The following is a 19,102-nucleotide window of genomic DNA, read 5'->3' as shown; positions in this document are numbered from 1 at the left end:
CAGTTACTTTGTCAGGGCATCCATTTAAAGGCTTTCTCCTAGAAGCGCGTAATGCTGAGGATCTGAATGGCCCTCCTGTTGGCTCCTTCACGTTGATTGACAGTGAAGTGTCACAGCTTTTGACTTGTGAAGATATACAGGTTTGTGTTTAGAGTTGATCCTTGAACAATGTAGAGGTTACAGGTGCCGACCCCACCCGTGGGGAAATTGGAATTCTGTGTATAACTTTTGACTCCCCCCAAACTTAACTACAAATAGCCTATTGTTGACCAGAAGCCTTACTGATAACAAATAGTTGATTAACACGTATTTTGTATTTATATGTGTTATACGCCGTATTCTTACAATAAAGTAAGCTAGACAAGAGATAAATCTTATTAAGAAAATAAGAGAAAATATATTTACTATTCATTAAATGGAAGTGGATCATCATAAAGGTTTTTATTCTCATTGCCTTCATGTTGAATAGGCTGAAGAGGAGAAGAAAGAGGAGGGGCTGGTCTTGCTGTCTTGGGGTGGGTGGAGGAGGTGAAAGGGGAGGCAGGAGAGGCGCCACACTGGTGTAACTTTATGGAAATACATTGTAATTTCTGTCTGAATTGTTTTTTCATTTTCTTAAAAATGTTTTTATATGGTACCAATTCTTCCCTGCTTTGCTTTAGTTTCAGTGCTATATCATAGGAGGGTCCATGTTGTAGAAGAAGGCAAAATCAGTGTTGAATAATTTGAACCCTTCTGCCAGGTTGTCTAATGTCAGTTTGTTTTCTGGGACTGCTTCTTCTCCATAGTCCTCATTGTCATCTGGCACTGGTTTGGAAACACTCACCATCAAGTTGTCTTCTGTTAATTCTTCTGTTGTGGTGTCTATTAGCTCTTGAATTTCTTGAAGATTCATATCTTGAAACTCTCCATCCCCCACCTTTTTTGCCATATCCACAGTCCCTTTTAGATTCCTTGATTGGCTCTGTAAGTCTTTTAAAGTCAGGCACAAAATCTATATACAGTGTTTCTCCAGCAGGAATTTATTGTTTTGGGCTTGATGGCTCTCCTGGCTTTTTCTGTAACAATGATAGTGTCTTCAATGGTGTAATCCTTCCAGACTTTCATGATGTTCTATCATCATTCTCTTCCATAGCGTTGACAGTCCTTTCCATTGAGTACTGTGTGTAAAGAGCCTTAAATGTCCTTAAGACTTCCTGAGCTAGAGACTGAGTTAGAGACATTGTATTTGGAGGCAAGGAGGCCACTTCAGTGGCTTCGGTGATGAGCTCATGGGGTTCTGGGTAGCAGGGGCATTGTCTAATATTGTATTAGGCTGTTCCTGTGTTGCTAAAAGAAGTGTCTAAGACTAGGTAATTTAATAAGGAAAGAGACTTAATTGGCTCATTGTTCTGCAGGCTGTACAAGCATGGCACTGGCATCTGCTCAGCTTCTGAGGAGGCCTTAGGGAGGCCTCATGGCCTTTTACTCACGGCAGAAGCTGAAGCAGGAGCAGGCAGTTCACATGGTAAAAGCAAGAGCAAGAGAGAGAGTTGGTGGAGGTGGGGGGAGGTGCCACATCTTACAACAACCAGATCTTGCTCACTATCCTGAGGAACAGCACCAAGCCATGACGAATCTGCTCTCCTGACCCAGACACCTCCCACCAGTTCCCACCTGCAACATTGGGGATTGCAATTTAACATGAGAGTTGGGTGGGGACAAATATCTAAACTATATCAAATATCAATAGAAGCTTTATTTATTTATTTATTTATTTATTTTGAGGCAGAGTCTCGCTCTGTCATCCAGGCTGGAGTGCAGTGGCACGATCTCAGCTCACTGCAGGCTTTGCCTTCTGGGTTCAAGTGATTCTCCTGCCTCAGCCTCCTGAGTAGCTGGGATTATAGGCACCCACCACCATGCATGGCTAATTTTTGTATTTTTGGTAGAAATGGGGTTTCATCACTCTACCATCATGGCCAGGCTGGTCTTGGACTCCTGACCTCAAGTGAGCCACCCGCCTCAGCCTCCCAAAGCACTAGGATTACATACATGACCCACCATGCCCGGCCAAAAGAACCTTTAAAAGACAGTCTTTTAAGGCAAGGTGCTTCTTGTCTTCAGAGGTGAAACGTCCACGGAGCCAATCCAGACAGAGGTTTCTCATTGTCCAGTACTTCTTACAGTTACAAACAAAACACTGGCAGCTGACGTTTATCTTTTCCCTTCAAGGCTCGGGGATTAGCAGCTAGCGGCTTTGTAGGTAAGAGTAGTCCTGATCATAAACTGACTGCATTTGCACAAAACAGTAAAGATAGCCTGCTCTTTCTTGCCTTAAATTCTGGTGCTTGCTTCTTTTCTTTACTAATAAGTGCCCTTTGTGGCATTTATTTCCAAAATAGGGCACTTTTGTCTGCATTAAAAACCTGTTCAAGCAGATACACTTTCTCCTCAAAGATTTTCTTTCTTTCTTTCTTTCTTTTTTTTTTTTTTTGTTTTTTGAGATGGAGTCTTGCTCTGTCGCCCACGCTGGAGTGCAGTGGCACGATCTCAGCTCACTGCAAGCTTCGCTTCCTGGGTTTACACCATTCTCCTGCCTCAGCCTCGAGTAGCTGGGACTACAGGTGCCCGCCACCACGCCTGGCTAAATTTTTGTATTATTATTATTATTTTTGGATGGAGTTTCACTCTTGTTGCCCAGGCTGGAGTGCAATGGTGGGATCTTGGCTCACCACAACCTCCGCTTACTGGGTTCAAGCGATTCTCCTGCCTCAGCCTCCTGAGTAGCTCGGATTATAGGCATGTGCCACCACGCCTGGCTAATTTTGTATTTTTAGTAGAGACGGGGTTTCTCCATGTTGATCAGGCTGGTCTTGAACTCCTGACCTCAGGTGATCCGCCCACTCGGTCTCCCAAAGTGCTGGAATTACAGGCATGAGCCACTGTGCCCGGCCTTTTGTATTTTTAGTAGAGACAGGGTTTCACCGTGTTAGCCAGGATAGTATCATCAATGGTTTTCTTAATGATGCCTGGGAACTTGCCTGCTGCCTCTTGGTCAATAAAAGCTGCTTCTTTTGTTTTCTTGACATTTTAAAAGCCAAACTTTTTTCCTAAAATTATCAAACTATGCTTTGCTGGCATTAAATTCTCCAGCTTTAGACCCTTCACCTTCCTTTTGCTTTAAGTTGTCATATAATGACTTTGTTTTCTCTTGAATAATATTAGTCTATAAGTATCCCCTTCTTATAGCAATTCTTACACCTGCATAAAAGCTGCATTTCCGACGTGAGATGAAAAGGTCTTTTACAAAAAGTGTGAGGGTTTTGCATCTGTTGGCATAGCTGCAGTGACAGCTTCACGAATTTTCTTTTCTTTTCTTTTTTTTACAGTGATTCTTATACTGGATTCATTTATCTTGATATGGCAGGCAACTGCAGCAGCAGACCTTAATCTACCGTATATATCAAGCAATTCAACTTTTTCTTGTAATGTCATGAGTTTTCTCTGCTTCTTGGGAACACTTACCGCATTACTAGTGGCACTTCGTATGGGTCCCATGGTGTTATTCAAGGTTTATAGTAGTGCACAAAACACAATAAAAGCTGGGTGCAGTGGCTCATACCTCTAATCCCAGCACTTTGGGAGGCTGAGGCTGGTGGATTACTTGAGCTCAGGAGTTTGAGACCAGACTGGGAAACATGACGAAACCCCATCTCTACAAAAAAATACAAAAATTAGCTGGGCGAGGTGGCATGTGCTTGTAGTCCCAACTACCGTTAATTTTATGCAGTTATGATTTAATACTGCAGTTTTACATTTGTTTGTATGTCTCTGGACTATGAATGGCACATGTGCGGTCTGTTTGTGTATGTATGCTTTGATAAATTTTAACTTTTTGTAATAGGTGTGTGTATATTTTATGGTAGTAAATGATAAAATAGACTAATACCTACATATTTTATGCATTCAAGGCATACCTAACTTCTTAATTTTTTCAATATTTCTAGCCTATGCAGTTTGTCTGAGCTTTTTCATATTGTTGGAAACCTTCAAACATTTTTCTAATATATTTATTGAAAAAAAAATCTGCATATAAGTGGACCTATGCAGTTCAAACCTGTGTTGTTCAAGGGTCAACTGTAGCTTGAAATTGTTCTCTGTCAGTTTTTTGGGGGGTCTTTGCATTATAAGGTGGTGGTTGCAAGATAAATGACATTAACCATGTATTGTAAACATCTAAATAGATTCACAACAATCAGACTTTTTCCTTAATTTTACTTGCAATATGTTTTTACACATCAGCACTCTATAAAAGGTAAAGTAGTTTGAAGAATTTATAGCTTGTGATGTTTTATATTAATATTGGCTCTTATTGTATTAATTTTTGAGGGGTTTTAATATTGAAGACAGAGATCTAGAGTATGACAGGAGTCTAATTTTTTTCATTCATTCATTCATTTATTTATCATACCAAAAATGGTCCTGAATGGGAGGGATAGGTGATGGACAAGACTTACTCTTGTTCCTTGAAGAACTCCTTACCTTACATGTAAGCACATCTATGAACACATAAGTAGAACTGTGTGATAACTTTGGTTAGAAGCATACACAGTGAGTGGGAAGCATAGTAGAGGGAGCCACACACAGCCTGGAAGGAACTGGGAGGGAGCTTCTTGGAGCAGGTGATCTTCAAGTGAGGCCTCAAAGAATGAGTAGGAGTTGGCCAGGTGCATGAAAGTGGGAAACAAGATTGTTCAAGAGAAAGGAATTACTAAAATATCATGCTACGTATTTGAAGGCAGGAAGTTTTTCTCTTTCAACGAATCTTCTGTATTCTATTTGTGTCTATTAATGGAAGAGATATAAATTTACAATGTACATGAAACAATGAGCAAGCTCTATCTGGTGTTAACGTACCCAGTGTTCACAGCTCTTTTCACTTCTTAGATTTCTCTTGACTCTCATTTATTCACAGAGCCAGCTGCTAATATGTTATCAACCAATCAACATTTCATTTATAGAGTGCCTGAATCCTTCTTTTTCTTTTTTTTGAGACGGAGTCTTGCTCTGTCACCCAGGCTGGAGTGCAGTGGTGCAATCTCTGCTCACTGCAAGCTCTGTCTCCCGGGTTCACACCATTCTCCTGCCTCAGCCTCCCGAGTAGCTGGGACTATAAGCACCCACCACCATGCCTGGCTAATTTTTTGTATTTTTAGTAGAGATGGGGTTTCATTGTGTTAGCCAGGATGGTCTCGATCTACTGACCTCGTGATCCACCCGCCTCAGCCTCCCAAAGTGCTGGGATTACAGGCGTGAGCCACCACGCCCGGCCGAGTCCTTCTTCTAAATAAAATAGTCCTCACCAGAATGCTTATGTCATGCAACGATAAATTACTTTGCAAAATGATAGAAGTTCCAGCCATGCTGAGCTATAGAGTGACTGAATGGTAGCTCTTTTCCCTTTTATTTCAGGGATCAGCTGTGAGTCACAGAAGTGCATCTAAAAAAACAGAAGTTAAAGTCTACTGGAATGCTCCAAGCAGTGCTCCAAATCACACACAGTTTCTGTGAGTATAAGAGTTTATAATTCTGGGCAAGTCATGGTGGCTTATGCCTATAATCCCAGCACTTTGGGAGGCCAAGGTGGTGGATCACTTGAGCCCAGGGCTTTGAGACTGGCATGGGTCAATGAGGTGAAACCCCATCTCTAAAAAAAAAAAAAGAAAAAGAGTTTACAACTCTGTAACTACTAGTATAACTGAAACCATAATTAGTCTGTATCATTTTCTGTACCTATTGGACATTCATCCATGTAGAAGAGCTTTGGTATGGTAATAACACCACCTTCCTGATGTAGGAGTTTGTTTTGCTTTTTACCAGTGTATACCTAGCACGTAGCACAGGACCTGGCACCAAATAGGCACTTAATAGACATTTGTTGAATGAATGAAGTCTTGCAAGGCCTTAATCCTAATAAGAGCTTTCAATTAATACTTGGGTCTTTATGTTATATAATACTACCTTTAGACTTGCTCCTGTATTAGCATGAGAATACAAATGGAAGTCCTGAAATTTGGATGACTCTTTTGCAGTGTTACAACTTGCAGATTAGACTCTCAGAAAAGACTGCATGCCTCTCAGAATTATGAAACTCAGTAGAATTAAAACAGTACTTCTTCCTTATCCTACATACAAGGGGAAATGGAATGTTATAATGCCTTGTAATGATTCCTGAGTGGTGATATGGGCATATATTTTAAGGGAAGGATTGCTATCCTGACATATCTGTTTTCTTCACTTTGTGCGTAGGTCCCCAACACACAGTAGCACAACTCTGCCCCAGTATGTTAGGTGGAATGTGAAAAAGGGGATGTGACCCCAGTGAAAGCTGATGGTTACCAATGCAGCCTCTATCACAGCTTCTTGCTATAGTTGCTTGCAACACATGCCCTTTGGAAGAATTGAATACTGCACTCTGAAATGAGTAGTAATATGTTCTTCATATGCCAGGAAATAGAAATCTGTGCAGTTTTGTCCCTGGGTCTGACATCATGGCTATTGGAATATGCCCCCAAAACAGACAAGTAAGAAAAGAGGGACAGAGGGAGAGAAAGCAATACAAATTCATCAAGTGATGGGGTGGGAGAGAGTGGTTAGAGATTTGCCTCAGACAAAATTAATAGTCCTGTTAGGTAGTAAGTCATGTTTTTCTAGTTTAGTCTCTCTTTTTTTTTCCTTTAATGTTTTGATCTGATTGTGATTGGACACAATGAAGGTTCTAATCTCACTGGTATTGCATTTCAGAGTCACAGTTGTTGAGAAGTACAAAGTCTACTGGGTGAAGATTCCTGGTCCTATAATTTCACAACCAAACGCATTTCCTTTCACAACACCTAAAGCTACAATAGTACCTTTGCCAACATTACCTCTAGCTTCCCACTTAACCAAACCAGTAAGTAACAATTTTATTTTCTCTGTAGAGATGGGGTTTCACCATGTTGCCCAGGCCGGTCTCGAACTCCTGAACTCAAGTGATCCTCCTACCTTGGAGTCACAAAGTGCTTAGGATTGCAGGTGTGAGCCACTGTGCCCAGCTTAAGTAACATTTTTATAGCTTCATTAAATGCAATCTAAATAATATATAGCCAAATATAATGTCCATATGTTATAAAATACAGAAGAGAAGGTAAACAAAATAAGACATTACATAGGAGTAAAGTGCTGTACTTAGTTTTCTCTATGTGAGCAAAGAGGTAAATTTGTGGTTGGAAATTGTGGTTCTGTGTACTTTGTGTGGTGAATTGTGCAGAGAAGTAGCTGTGCTGCATAGTGGTAGCATGTTTTTGGGTCCTCTGTAGGAATCTGAAGGAAGCCTTCATTGCAACCTTATGACTTATAGGTTAGAATGAAAGGAAAGCAAGACCCTGCATGTTCAAGGTGTGGTCATGACATTCACCTGTAGTCTCTACTGGTAGTGGATATGTTTTCATTTGAAAATAACTCTGATGAAGCAATAGTTTTTTTTTCTTTCTTTTTTTTTTCTTTCTTTTAAACACAGCCAGATATCAAACAAAGAGCTTAAGTTAAATTTAGACAAGATTTGGAGGAGATTCTTAAAGTGGTGATATAACTCTTAGATCTCATTTTATTAAGATCAAAGAGTCCTAGGGAATTGTATATGCTGAACAACAGAAAATCTCTTGTAAATTCATTAGTTATAATTTCATCTAGGCCCTCCGATTCGAAAGATTTATGATTGATAAGAAATATCTTGGAAAGTGTTATGCATATTAGAAACATTAGGAAGAAGGATTTTACTGCAGGAAATTCTGGTAAGTTAGACTTCTTAATTCAGAAGTGGATACAACACAAAAAACAAACAAACAAACAAAAAAACGTGTTGAGGTAGGTTGTTTCAGTTGAAAGAACAAACGTGGGCCTAAATACTGACTTGCTTAATTTTTGTGTGTCTTTGGGCAAATTACTTAATTTTCAGTCTCAGTTTCCTCACCTATAGAAAGAGGCATAATAATATTTAGCTCTTAATATCACTGTAAGAATTAAACAAAATAATGAACGCACGTTTTCTATAACTGTGTCTTGCATTTAATACATATTCGGTAAACATTAGTTCCTTTACTTTTCCTTCTTTTATTATCCTTTTGTACCTTTTTATTCACATAGAGAAGACAAAGTAATGCGCTTTGCTCCTTATTTTGTTTTTCTTCTCTTCAACATCTTACAGCATATGAGCACTATGTTTAATTACATTATTATGATTGTTGTACTTTTGTTTGACCGTGCAATTAGATCTGTTATTTGTACTAGCTCTCAGTTTAGGCTTAATGCTTTATTTAATTAAAAGCTGCTTTAGAGAAATACACAGTCAGTTTGGACCTGAGCTTCCCAGTAGGAATCGGTTGACATTATTGTTATCTTTCCATATATTCAATAAAAAGCTCTTGTTGGAACATTTATTGTGTCTTTGTGCCATGTTTATAATCTCTAATTATAGGGAAGTTCATTCAGAGTCCAAGGATTATAGCATGTTTAGAGCTGGAAGATACCTTAGGATCTATTTCTTACAGTTTTCCTGTTGTGTAGTTGAAGGTTCAGGGATCCTGAGAGAACAAGTCCTTTGGCAAACATGATGTAGGGAAGGGGAGAGCAGAGATCAAAGTCTAAGTTTCTTAGTTCCCAGTGGCTTGTTCTCTTCACCCTAGTATGATCTGGCTTTACATTTCCATGAACTCTAGTTATATAATGTTTAGATCTCTTCTGAAATTTACTGTCACAGCTCATTCGAACAAAGTCTGCTCATTTATCAGATTATACAGCTATTTGTTTTTTTCTAAGACTCTTTGTCTTATATTCCTTATCAAGAAGCTCTGGATTAAGTCATCTGATTGTTGCTAATTTCTCCCCTAATAAATCACTACCGTTATTTGGAATGCTGGTAAAGTGGGGCAACCATTTTTTTCTTATATCATTTTAGTATGAAATTTGAATCTGAATTCTAGAAGCAGAATCCACAATCTAAATATAGTAACTTGCTAAGATTTGTTTGTTGCTTTTAAAACTTCATCTCTGAGAATTAGAGGATACCATTTAGGCAGGAATGTTAGTGTCATTTAAGTCTTAGGGACTGAAATACTACCTCAAAAATTTCTCAAAACTTATCAGAAACTTTGCTCCAAAACATACTTAATGTGAAATGTTTTGTGTATTACAGGAGCTTTAACAGTCTTGAACAATTACAGTCCAACAAGTGTATGTTTTCCAAATTTTAATTAAAATTAATTAAGTTTAAAAGTTCATAACCTAACTACTGCTCTGATCATTTTTAATTTGGGATGTGTCTTTTGTTTCCTTATTTGAATGCTTATTATGGAAAGGTATTCTCATTAATTTGGGAGCTACCCGTACTTGAAGGTAGTTATTCTTCTGTCATTGCCAATGAACTGCTTGTTTGATAATTAAATTTTTTTTCCTCTGTCATTTTTCTAGTTCAGTGCCTCAGATTGTGGGAACAAGAAGTTCTGTATTAGGAGTCCTTTGAACTGTGACCCAGAGAAGGAGGCTTCCTGTGTCTTCTTATCCTTCACAAGAGATGACCAATCGGTGATGGTTGAAATGAGTGGCCCCAGTAAAGGCTATTTATCCTTTGCATTGTCTCATGACCAATGGATGGTTGGTACCTCTCACTTACATAAGTGGTAACAAAAGGAGAATCACGGCTGCGCACGGTGGCTCATGCCTGTAATCCCAGCACTTTGAGAGGCCGAGGAGGGTGGATTGCGAGGTCAGGAGTTCAAGACCAGCCTGGCTGAGATGGTGAAACCCCATCTCTACTAAAAATACAAAAATTAGCCAGGCGTCATGGCGGGTGCCTGTAATCCCAGCTGCTTGGGAGGCTGAGGCAGGAGAATCACTTGAACCTGGGAGGCAGAGGTTGCAGTGAGCCAAGATTGCGCCACTGCACTCCAGCCTGGATGACAGAGCGAGACTCTATCTCAAAAAAAAAAAAAAAAAAAAAAATCCAAAAAAACCCCCCAAAAACCCAAAGGAGAATCACTGAAGCTGTTTATTCCAGGGTCAAATGATCATACGTAAGGGTGGAATAAGAAAGGAGAAACTAACTTAACAGATTCTAAGTTAAACAGCTTTGAGTACTGTGTGATTTTAACAGTTTGACAATTACTTCCAAGAACAGGCTGTCCTAAGGAAAGTTAGGAAGATCATTTTATTTCCAGTGTATTTGCTATTTTATATGTCTATCTCTTTGTGATAAAGCAGGAAATACAGTTAAGAAAAGTTGTTCTACGCAAAATGTCATGTTTTTTATAATGCTTTTCAAACTAGAATTATTTATTCAAGTGGCCAGAACTAAAGCATGTGTTCCTGCTCTTGGTGTCCTATTTTAGTAGTCATCAGTGCATTTTCTAAACAGAGAATTAAACTTGTATATCCAGGCGGCATGTATTACATTACAGTAGGCTCCTTTGTCAAATCAGCAGAAGGCAGCATTTATTTTAAGCCGATTCTCACTCACCCTGGGTAGTGCTGCAATGGATTCAGTGATTCTGTAGGTGGCAGCCTTGTGCTGTGGTGTGGAAGAGCAGAGGCCTGCATAAGCACCTCGGTTTCCTAGGGAGCAGGAAGAGTGTTGTGGCCAGGACAGGTATAAGTCCTGTTCAAGCAGAGTGGGCCTGGGGCATAGGGATGACCAGAAATGGAGAAAGCCCCTTATTAGCACAGGCAAGGGGGCTTGTCCTGAGGGTTTTCTTCTTATCAGGATTTAAACTTAACACCACTTCTTTAGGGAATCATATTTCAGAAAAAGAAAAGGAACTCTGACATGGCTATAATGGAAGAACTAATGCTTATCCTGAAAATGCACTTGATCACATTGGTCCTGGAGCAGTGTTTGCAAGTATTGTAGGACGCTGGATGTAACTAACTTTCTTTAATAGGATACCATTTCAGTATGTATGTATGACCTACATATTTCACTAGACACCTCTAGAATGCACTTGCCATCCTCTTTCATTCAACAAAAGATATACCTTGAGTCTATGAGATACAACAGATATCATGTACTTAAAAAAATAACATATAAGAAATAATGAATCCTTCCCCTTCCAAGTTGCTTGTATAGGAAATTTTATACTTGCTCAGCTGATGCGGTGATTGTTCAAAACATTTTCCCCACTTCCTTTTGTGATTGCCATCAGACCTGTAGCGTGTTCTTTTGGACATTCTTAGTGTTGGTAAAAATGAACTACGTTTAGTATATAAGGTGAATGAGGTTGAGTTAAAAATAAAATGTGACTATAAAGCAATAATGATAGGTGGTGGTAGTGCTGCTGTCATGTGAATGTGATAAAATTGGCTAGAAAGGAAATTCTGAAAATGAGTCCAAAAAGGATTAACCTGTTGAATGAATGTATATTTTAATTAAGGTTCATCTCTGAGTTACAGCACTCATTTAGATATATGCTCTAGTCACTTAAAAAAAAAAAACAAAAAAAAAAAAACCAAAAAACCAAACACCCAACTTACTCCAGTCACTTTATAGCCAAAATTCATGCAATAGTATATGGATACATTTCCTTTTACTGGTTACATAAAACCTGTAAGCAAGAGGGAAAGACTGTTACTGCATTCAGTATGGTAATGAGTGGCCCACAGGTAGGTCAGTTATTCTGTTCTAAATTGTAGGCATTGATGGCACAAAAGCATTTATCTCTAATTCAAGATATATTTATCTTACTTAGAAATCTCATCTGTTTCCAGTATAGTACTCATCAAAAATGTTTACAAAAAAGGCTTAATTATGCAGGTGCAGTTGATTTACAGAGCAATCCTGTTTAATGATTAAAATAATCTGTACACCTGTTTGCCTAACTCGGGGGAAATGAATCATCCTCAAAATATATTTTTTAAGTGGTTATTTCTATTTTTGGTTGTTACTTTTGAAACTTTCGGGTATTTTTGTGACCTGCTATTTTTTTGGAGTGTATAATGTAAATTTAAATACTGAAAGTATCTGATGTCACGAATACTCATTTGATAACCCAAATTATACCCGTTTTCAGTTTGGCTTGTAAATTAATGTTAGCAATTATTTTGGTATGGTAGACCTCATCACTAAAATCAAAATGTGTAATTTACCTTATTTCTGATAATAATTACTTGCTAATGTGTGAATTTTAACCGAATTTCCAAGTACAATAAGTCCGTACTTAATGTCGTCAATAGGTTTTTGGAGCCTCTGACTTCAAGTGAGGCTACATACAGCAGTCCCTTGAATAATATCATTTCCTTCAATATCGTTTTGTTATGACATTGATGAGGAAAAAAATATTGGCCATGTTGTATGTTGTTTTACTTAAAGTCACAGTTTTCAAGAACTTACCTATGACTTTAATTGAAGATGTACTGTACATGCCTCTTTCCAATTTGAGATATTTTGTTAAATAATGTAAAGTCTATCAAGTATGCACATTATTAGCTTCCTTCCTTCTCCTTCCACTGTGCTTTATCATCTTACTCTATACATGATCTCTGCATGCCCCAATTCCAGGATGTCCCCAATCCTGAACTCCCTTGTACTCCAGACTGTGATTTCCAGCTGCAGGCTGGTCTCATCCAGATGTGTGTTCCTGGACAGCACAAAGCAACATCTAAAAGACTGAACTTTTTATTATGCCTCCTGATGTCTCCTTGTCTTCCCCATTCTTGGTGATCAGCAATGTCAGGAAAGCAGCTACCATTGTTGATGGCTTGCTTCTTGTTGGGTCTGTCCTAGGCAATTTATAGACACCTCATTTACTGCTGCCAGCATCTTCCTTGGTAGTCAGAGAAATGTTGGTTGTGACTTGGATTCCTTCCTTTCATCCATCTCTCAGGTCCTTCCTCCTGCCATTTCCAACTTTTTGTTTTGAAAAGTTTTAAACCTCAATAAAAGTTAAAAAGATAGTACAATGAACACCCATAAGCCCTTCACCTAGATTTGCCACTTTGTCTCTCTATTTCTGTCTATCTCAGTTGATTTATGTGGTGTATATAAATACATATTTTTTCTTGAATTGTTTGAAAGTAAATTATAGATAATCATGACGTTTCATCTCTAAGGTTTTCAACATGTGTCTCCTAAGAACATGGGCATTCTACAATTACCGCAATATTTTTATCACATTAAGAAAATTTAATAATGATATAATAATTTTATGTAACATACAATCTATATTCCAATTTTCCCAGTTGTCCCAATAAAGTCCTTTGTTTTTTAAAAATATTTCTTATTCAGGATCCAATCAGTTATTACTCAGGACATTTAGTTGTTATATCTCTTGGATCTCCTTTACTTCAGAACAATTATTTTATCCTTTTTCCTTTTTATAAATTAAATTCAGGCCAGATATTTGTAGAATATTCTACAATTTATATAATAGATTTGTGTTAAGACTTTTGGCACAAATGCTACATAAGGGATATTTTTCCACATCAGTGCATTATTTCGAAAGTTTCATAATGTCCAATTGTTCTATTATTGATGATACTATGTTTGATCACTGGTGTCTGTCAGATTTCTGTATCATGAAGTCTATTTTCTTTTTGTAATAAGTAATATGTGGGATGATACTTTGAGTCTGTATGAATATTCTGTTCCCCAATAGCCTGTAACTAGGTTTTTTCATTTATTGATGTTTCTCATATGAATCAGTTGTTACATTTGTGGTTGCAAAATGTTGATATTCTAACTTACTTATAAGCTGACATTTTTATGAAAATACGAGGTTTTTTTTCTCTGCACTTACCCTTCCCTTTTATAGTAACACTATGGACTAATGGGTTTCTTTTGTCCGTTGTGTTGTAGTTTGTTACCACCATTCATTCTTTTAGAGGGTCATATTGACCCAAATGTGGCCGATGGGAGCCCTTTCAAGCAGGCTTCTGTGCCCTTTTGATGTGTCTCTACCACTTTTGAGCATATCTTTGTTTCTGGTGTAACAAAATGTTCTCCATTCATACTTTCATACATTTCATCATTTCTCAAAAGGACTTTATTTCCTTTTAGTGGAAATAGTATCTAGAAATCAAGATTTGGGTGCTAATATGTTCACTGCTACTGATCTCCCAGGTACTTCTGATTCTATCTTTGACATACCTCTTTCATTCTATTTATTGCGTTGTCACTATCTCTGACTTGGCTTGTAGCCTTACTGTTTGTTTCCTGGACTGCTCTAGTAACCTGTCATTAGTCCCCTTGCTTCCATGATTTCCTCTTCCATTTCATCCTTCATACAGCCATTGGAATTTTCTCCCCAAGCCACATTTAAGATCGTCTTGGCTGGTCATGGCGGCTCATGCCTATAATCCCAGCACTTTGGGAGACTGTGGTGGGAGGATTGCTTGAGCCCAGGAATTCAAGATGAGCCTGGGCAACTTGGCAAGACCCTCATCTCTACAAAAAATTCATAAAAAATTAGCTGGGTGTGGTGGCATGCACCTGTAGTCCCAGATACTTGGGAGGCTGAGGTGGGAGGATCACTTGATCCCAGGAGGTCAAAGCTGCAGTAAGCTGTATTTGCACCACTGCATTCCAGCCTGGGTGACAAAAAAAAAAAAAAAAAAGAAAAGAAAAAAAGAAAAGAAAAGAAAAAAAATTGTCTCAAAATATCCCTCCAAACCTTTGGCAAAACTTCAGTAATTACAGAAAACTATCCTTTTCTTAAAGCATGGTGCTCACTACTTTGGCAATACTTCTGGAATTTTCAGCCTTAGAGCTCTCTTTTTATCCTTTACATATTTTAACTAGGAAAACTAGCTGTTTCTTAAAATGTTCATATTTCTATATCATTGGTCCTAGAAGTTCTTCAACTTGGAAAACCTTTCCTTTAATCTCATCTTTACCTTGTCCTCCTATAAATATGTTTTATCTTCTAAGGTCTGCTTAATTACTGTCTTTTCTGGTAAGCCATTTTCAATTCTCTGGCCATACGTAATTTGTCTTTTTGTGTCACTTTATCTATCTGTCTGCCTCATTAAAACATAGCTTTAGGTTGTAAGAGCCATGTTCTTATAATAAAGTCATCTTTGTTTCTCCCACAGTGTCCAGCGTCATGTTTTCTCATAGGATGCTCTCTAAATGCTTGACTTGAGAGGGGAAACTGGGGAGAGAGCTTCAGTAAAACCCAGGGATTTGGTGGAAGTTCTTATATGGTGTAGTTTTATGCTTTCAAACTTGAGGTTTCTAGAACTGCCTGGAGCCTGAGGTTGCAGTAGCACCTTCCCTTACTCTTCATTTGGAATAGTGAGGACTGAGAGTTACCTGCTCTCTATCCCCATCATCTTCTTCATTATTTGGGAGGTCTAATTGTATTGATTTTATTTGCTTTCTTATCCTCAGTTTGCCTCAAATCAATCATTATTTGTATTTTTTTTATGTAACAAAAGAATTTCTATGTCTCATTCATGATATTCTAGAAAACATGCATTATTTAAATCAGGGTTCAGGCCCAGCATGGTGGCTCACACCTGTAATCTCATCACTTTGGGCAGCTGAGGCAGGAGGATTGCTTAAGCCCAAGATTTCAAGACCAGCCTGGGCAACAGGGCGAGAATCCATCTCTACTTTTTTAAAAAATAAAAGATAAATCAGGGTTCAGAAAACGTTTTCTATAAGGACCAGATAGTAACTATTTTAGAGTTTGTGGGCAATATGGTCTCTGTTGTAGCTACTGAACTCTGTTGTAGTATAAAAGCAGCCATAGATGATATGTATATGAATAAATGTGGCTGTGTTCCAATGAAACATGGACTTTGAATTTCAGTTTGATATATTTTCATTTGTCATGAAATATTCTTCTTTTCACCACTTAATTATGTAGAAGTCATTCTTAAACTATGAGCTGTATAGAAACAAGCTTTAGGTTGAATTTGATTTGCAGGCCATAGTTTGTTGACTCCTGGTTTAAGTCATGATTGCTCCAAATTTCTTATCTTGAATTGGGCTAATTCTGATTTTACTGTAATATGTGTAACAGTACGTATTTGCTTTGCTAAGAGTATATCCTTGAGAGTTTTCAAAAGTGGAACATTTAAAAATAAAGTTGAGTCTGAAAGTATAGAAATATGTTAGAATCTAATATTGGAATTTATAGCAAGATTTGTTATAACCGGGTAGTCTTGGACCTTGTTTAAGGAATTGGATGACTAAAGCACATAAAGAACCTTGTTAGATAGTTTATGGAGAAACCAAGTGAAAGACCAAACCATGGACAATAACTTAAAATCAAGATTATTCCTTTGTACCATTGTTTAAATGTACTTTGAAGTTACAGTCTGCTTCTTTTTTGGTATTCTTTTTCATTCTTTTTTCCCCTATTAATTGACAGTCTGCTTTTTGATTATCACTTTATTTTATTCTATTTTATTTCTATTTTTTGGAGACAAGGTCTCCCTCAGTTGCCCAGACTGGTATGCAGTGGCATGATCATGGCACACTGCAGACTTGATCTTCTGGGCTCAAGTGATTCTCCTGCCTTAGCCTTCTGAGTAGCTGGGACCACAGGCATGCATCACCATGCTTGGCTGATTTTTAAAAAAATTTTTCTAGGACGAAGTCTCACCATATTGCCTAGGCTGATCTCTAACTCCTGGCTTCAAGAAATCCTCCTGCCTTGGCCTCCCAAAGTGCTCGAATTATGGGTGTGAGTCACTATGCCTTGCTTGATTATCACTTTAAAGAATAAGATCTAACTTTCAGAGTTAAGGATTCTTGGAGACTAAAGGATAGGTAAGAGATAGACTGACTAATTCCTCCTTGAGTACGGGTATTTTTACCTCAGTTATATAGCATTAAATCTATTGAATATGTACATTGTGTAGCAATATTTCTTTACAGTGTCTTCCATCTTAGAAGTTACCAAAAAATATCCAGTACAATGCGGTGTATTTGGTCATTAAAGTATGTAGGATATAGATATTTATAAATAAATAAATATCTGGAATATTGGTTATGGTAAGTTAATTGAAAAAAGGTAACAGAACTCTGTATTTTCCCATTTGGGAAGGAAAAAATAGGTATAATACAAATAGGTTTGGATGAATATACATGAAAATATTAAAGTGGTGTTCGATTAGTGATGGGTTTATGAACATATAAACATGTTATATATCTGTCTTAATCTATTATTTTACACTAAAATTCTATTGCTTTTGTATTATAACAAAATTATTTGCAACCCGCAAATTAGACAACCTATTCTCTAGAATTCATAGCATCCTTCACGATTCAGTAAATTATGTTTTAAAAGCATCAAATAATACTTGGTTTCCTGAGGTGCTTTTTCAAAAAAAGAAAATAAAATGCTGAAATTCCTTTGAACTTTTTTTTCTCATTCGCAATTGTTTTTCAGGGTGATGATGATGCTTATCTGTGTATTCAAGAAGATCAGACTGTGTACATCCAGCCTTCCCATTTAATGGGGCGAAGTCACCCTGTAATGGACTCCAGGGTAGGTGTGAAAATTCTGGAACCTCCCCCTGAGACCCGCTTTCCAGCTGTGTGGCTATCACTGGCGTGGCTGTGCTGCTAGATTGCCTCCAACCCCCACAGTTACACCTAGCCTGAGCAGGGGTCTGCCAGCAGGGCTCCCCTCGTAATGATCTCTGAGAAACTTTTCTACACTTCAGAAGTTTCTCTTGTAGGAAAACATGACTTCTTGCTTGTGTTACTTCCATCCTTTTGGTTGTTATCTCACAAAAAAGTACTTTATGGTTTATTAAGATGGTCAGGGCATCAGCTTCCTTTCAAAAGCTTACAGACAGGTTTCTAAGAAGAGGATGACATTAGTGACAAAATTTCTTGACTAGTGAGAAAGAGGAGCACATTTGGTGAAGGCTGGAGATGCCTTGGACAGTTGTCTTAAGTGCCCTTTGTTGGCATGAGTATTGAAGGTGGGCTATTTCTGGTAGAAAAGTGTCTTTTTTGCAGGACAGTTGACAAGCAAATGAGCTCTGAAAGAGCAGTAGCTATCACTTAATGACAGAGCAAATGAGCTCTGACTGAGCAGTAGCTGTCACTCAATGACATAACTGTGCACAGCTTTCCCATGGGGTTGACTCCCATGGCTGGCTTGAACTTCTCCCCAGTTGCATGTTGCATTTTGGCCACTAGGGTAGTACTCGTTGTTTTTCAGTGTTTTTGATTGTATACTCGTGGCCAGATGGAGTTAGTACATCTGCTAAAATTTCTAACCTAGGTAGAGGAATTGTGGGGTTCTGGCTCAAAGTAAAAATAATATTTTTTCTTTTTGCCAAATGGGATAAAGACAAATAAACTGGGAGAAAATGTTTCTTGTTCTCTTCAAAGAGGAAGTGGAAAAACAATGACACTGCAGACAAAGCGTGCACATATGATCTAGAGAAAGGAAACTGAACAGGGCAGGATTTTGATCATATCTTATTTTTAGCAAATCTTTGGAAAGTGCTGAGAAGACCCATTGTGTGTGTTTATAGGATACCCTTGAGGATATGGCTTGGAGGTTGGCGGATGGTGTTATGCAGTGTTCTTTCAGAAGAAACATTACCCTTCCTGGAGTTAAGAATAGATTTGATCTAAACACAAGCTATTACATATTTCTAGCAGATGGTGCAGCTAATGATGGTAAGTATATTGTTAAGCTGTCTTTTCAAGTATTTTCTTTTTCTCTCTTCTTCCTTCTCTTTCCCCAATTTTGGAAAACTACTGTAATTGCCCATTTTAAGGCACACACTTTCCTATAAATGTCAAATTTTGCCAGAAACTGGATAAAGGAAGAAAAATTTTGCTGGAAACTAGAGGTAGAGTGTCCACTGTGTTATAAGACAACACTGCTCATGATCAAAATGGCTTCTGATTAGTAAAATGCATGTGACCAGAAGAAATATAAATACCTAATAAGAAGCCATTTATTTGGGCTTCCCCGAGTGTAGTGATAGTAGATTAACATTGCAGGGGACCTAGAAACGGTACCTTTAGGGTTGTTGCAAAAGATGTTGGCTCCTGTGGGGAAACTTGCCCAATATGAATCTCGTCTCCTTAGACCTGAGCTTTCTCTAGGGAGGTGGG

General features: G+C 38.1%; 1 protein-coding gene across 4 annotated transcripts in view; it reads left to right on the top strand.

Moving 5' to 3' along the window:
• FRRS1 (ferric chelate reductase 1) overlaps positions 1-19,102 on the top strand; it is a 55,524-nt gene that overhangs the window by 16,895 nt on the left and 19,527 nt on the right. For all 4 annotated transcript variants that reach the window (XM_017865171.1, XM_017865170.1, XM_017865168.1 and 1 more), the window contains 6 exons: positions 4-140; positions 5,455-5,549; positions 6,787-6,934; positions 9,490-9,672; positions 17,409-17,507; positions 18,511-18,658. In XM_017865171.1, coding sequence (XP_017720660.1) covers positions 4-140; positions 5,455-5,549; positions 6,787-6,934; positions 9,490-9,672; positions 17,409-17,507; positions 18,511-18,658 — 810 coding nt within the window. The remainder of the gene's footprint in view (positions 1-3; positions 141-5,454; positions 5,550-6,786; positions 6,935-9,489; positions 9,673-17,408; positions 17,508-18,510; positions 18,659-19,102) is intronic.

This window comes from Rhinopithecus bieti, unplaced genomic scaffold (genome assembly GCF_001698545.2).
Source record: "Rhinopithecus bieti isolate Rb0 unplaced genomic scaffold, ASM169854v2 scaffold_78620, whole genome shotgun sequence".
NCBI lineage: Eukaryota > Metazoa > Chordata > Mammalia > Primates > Cercopithecidae > Rhinopithecus > Rhinopithecus bieti.
The sequence above is the reverse complement of the archived record's forward strand: the minus strand, read 5'-3'. Positions and strand labels throughout refer to the sequence as shown.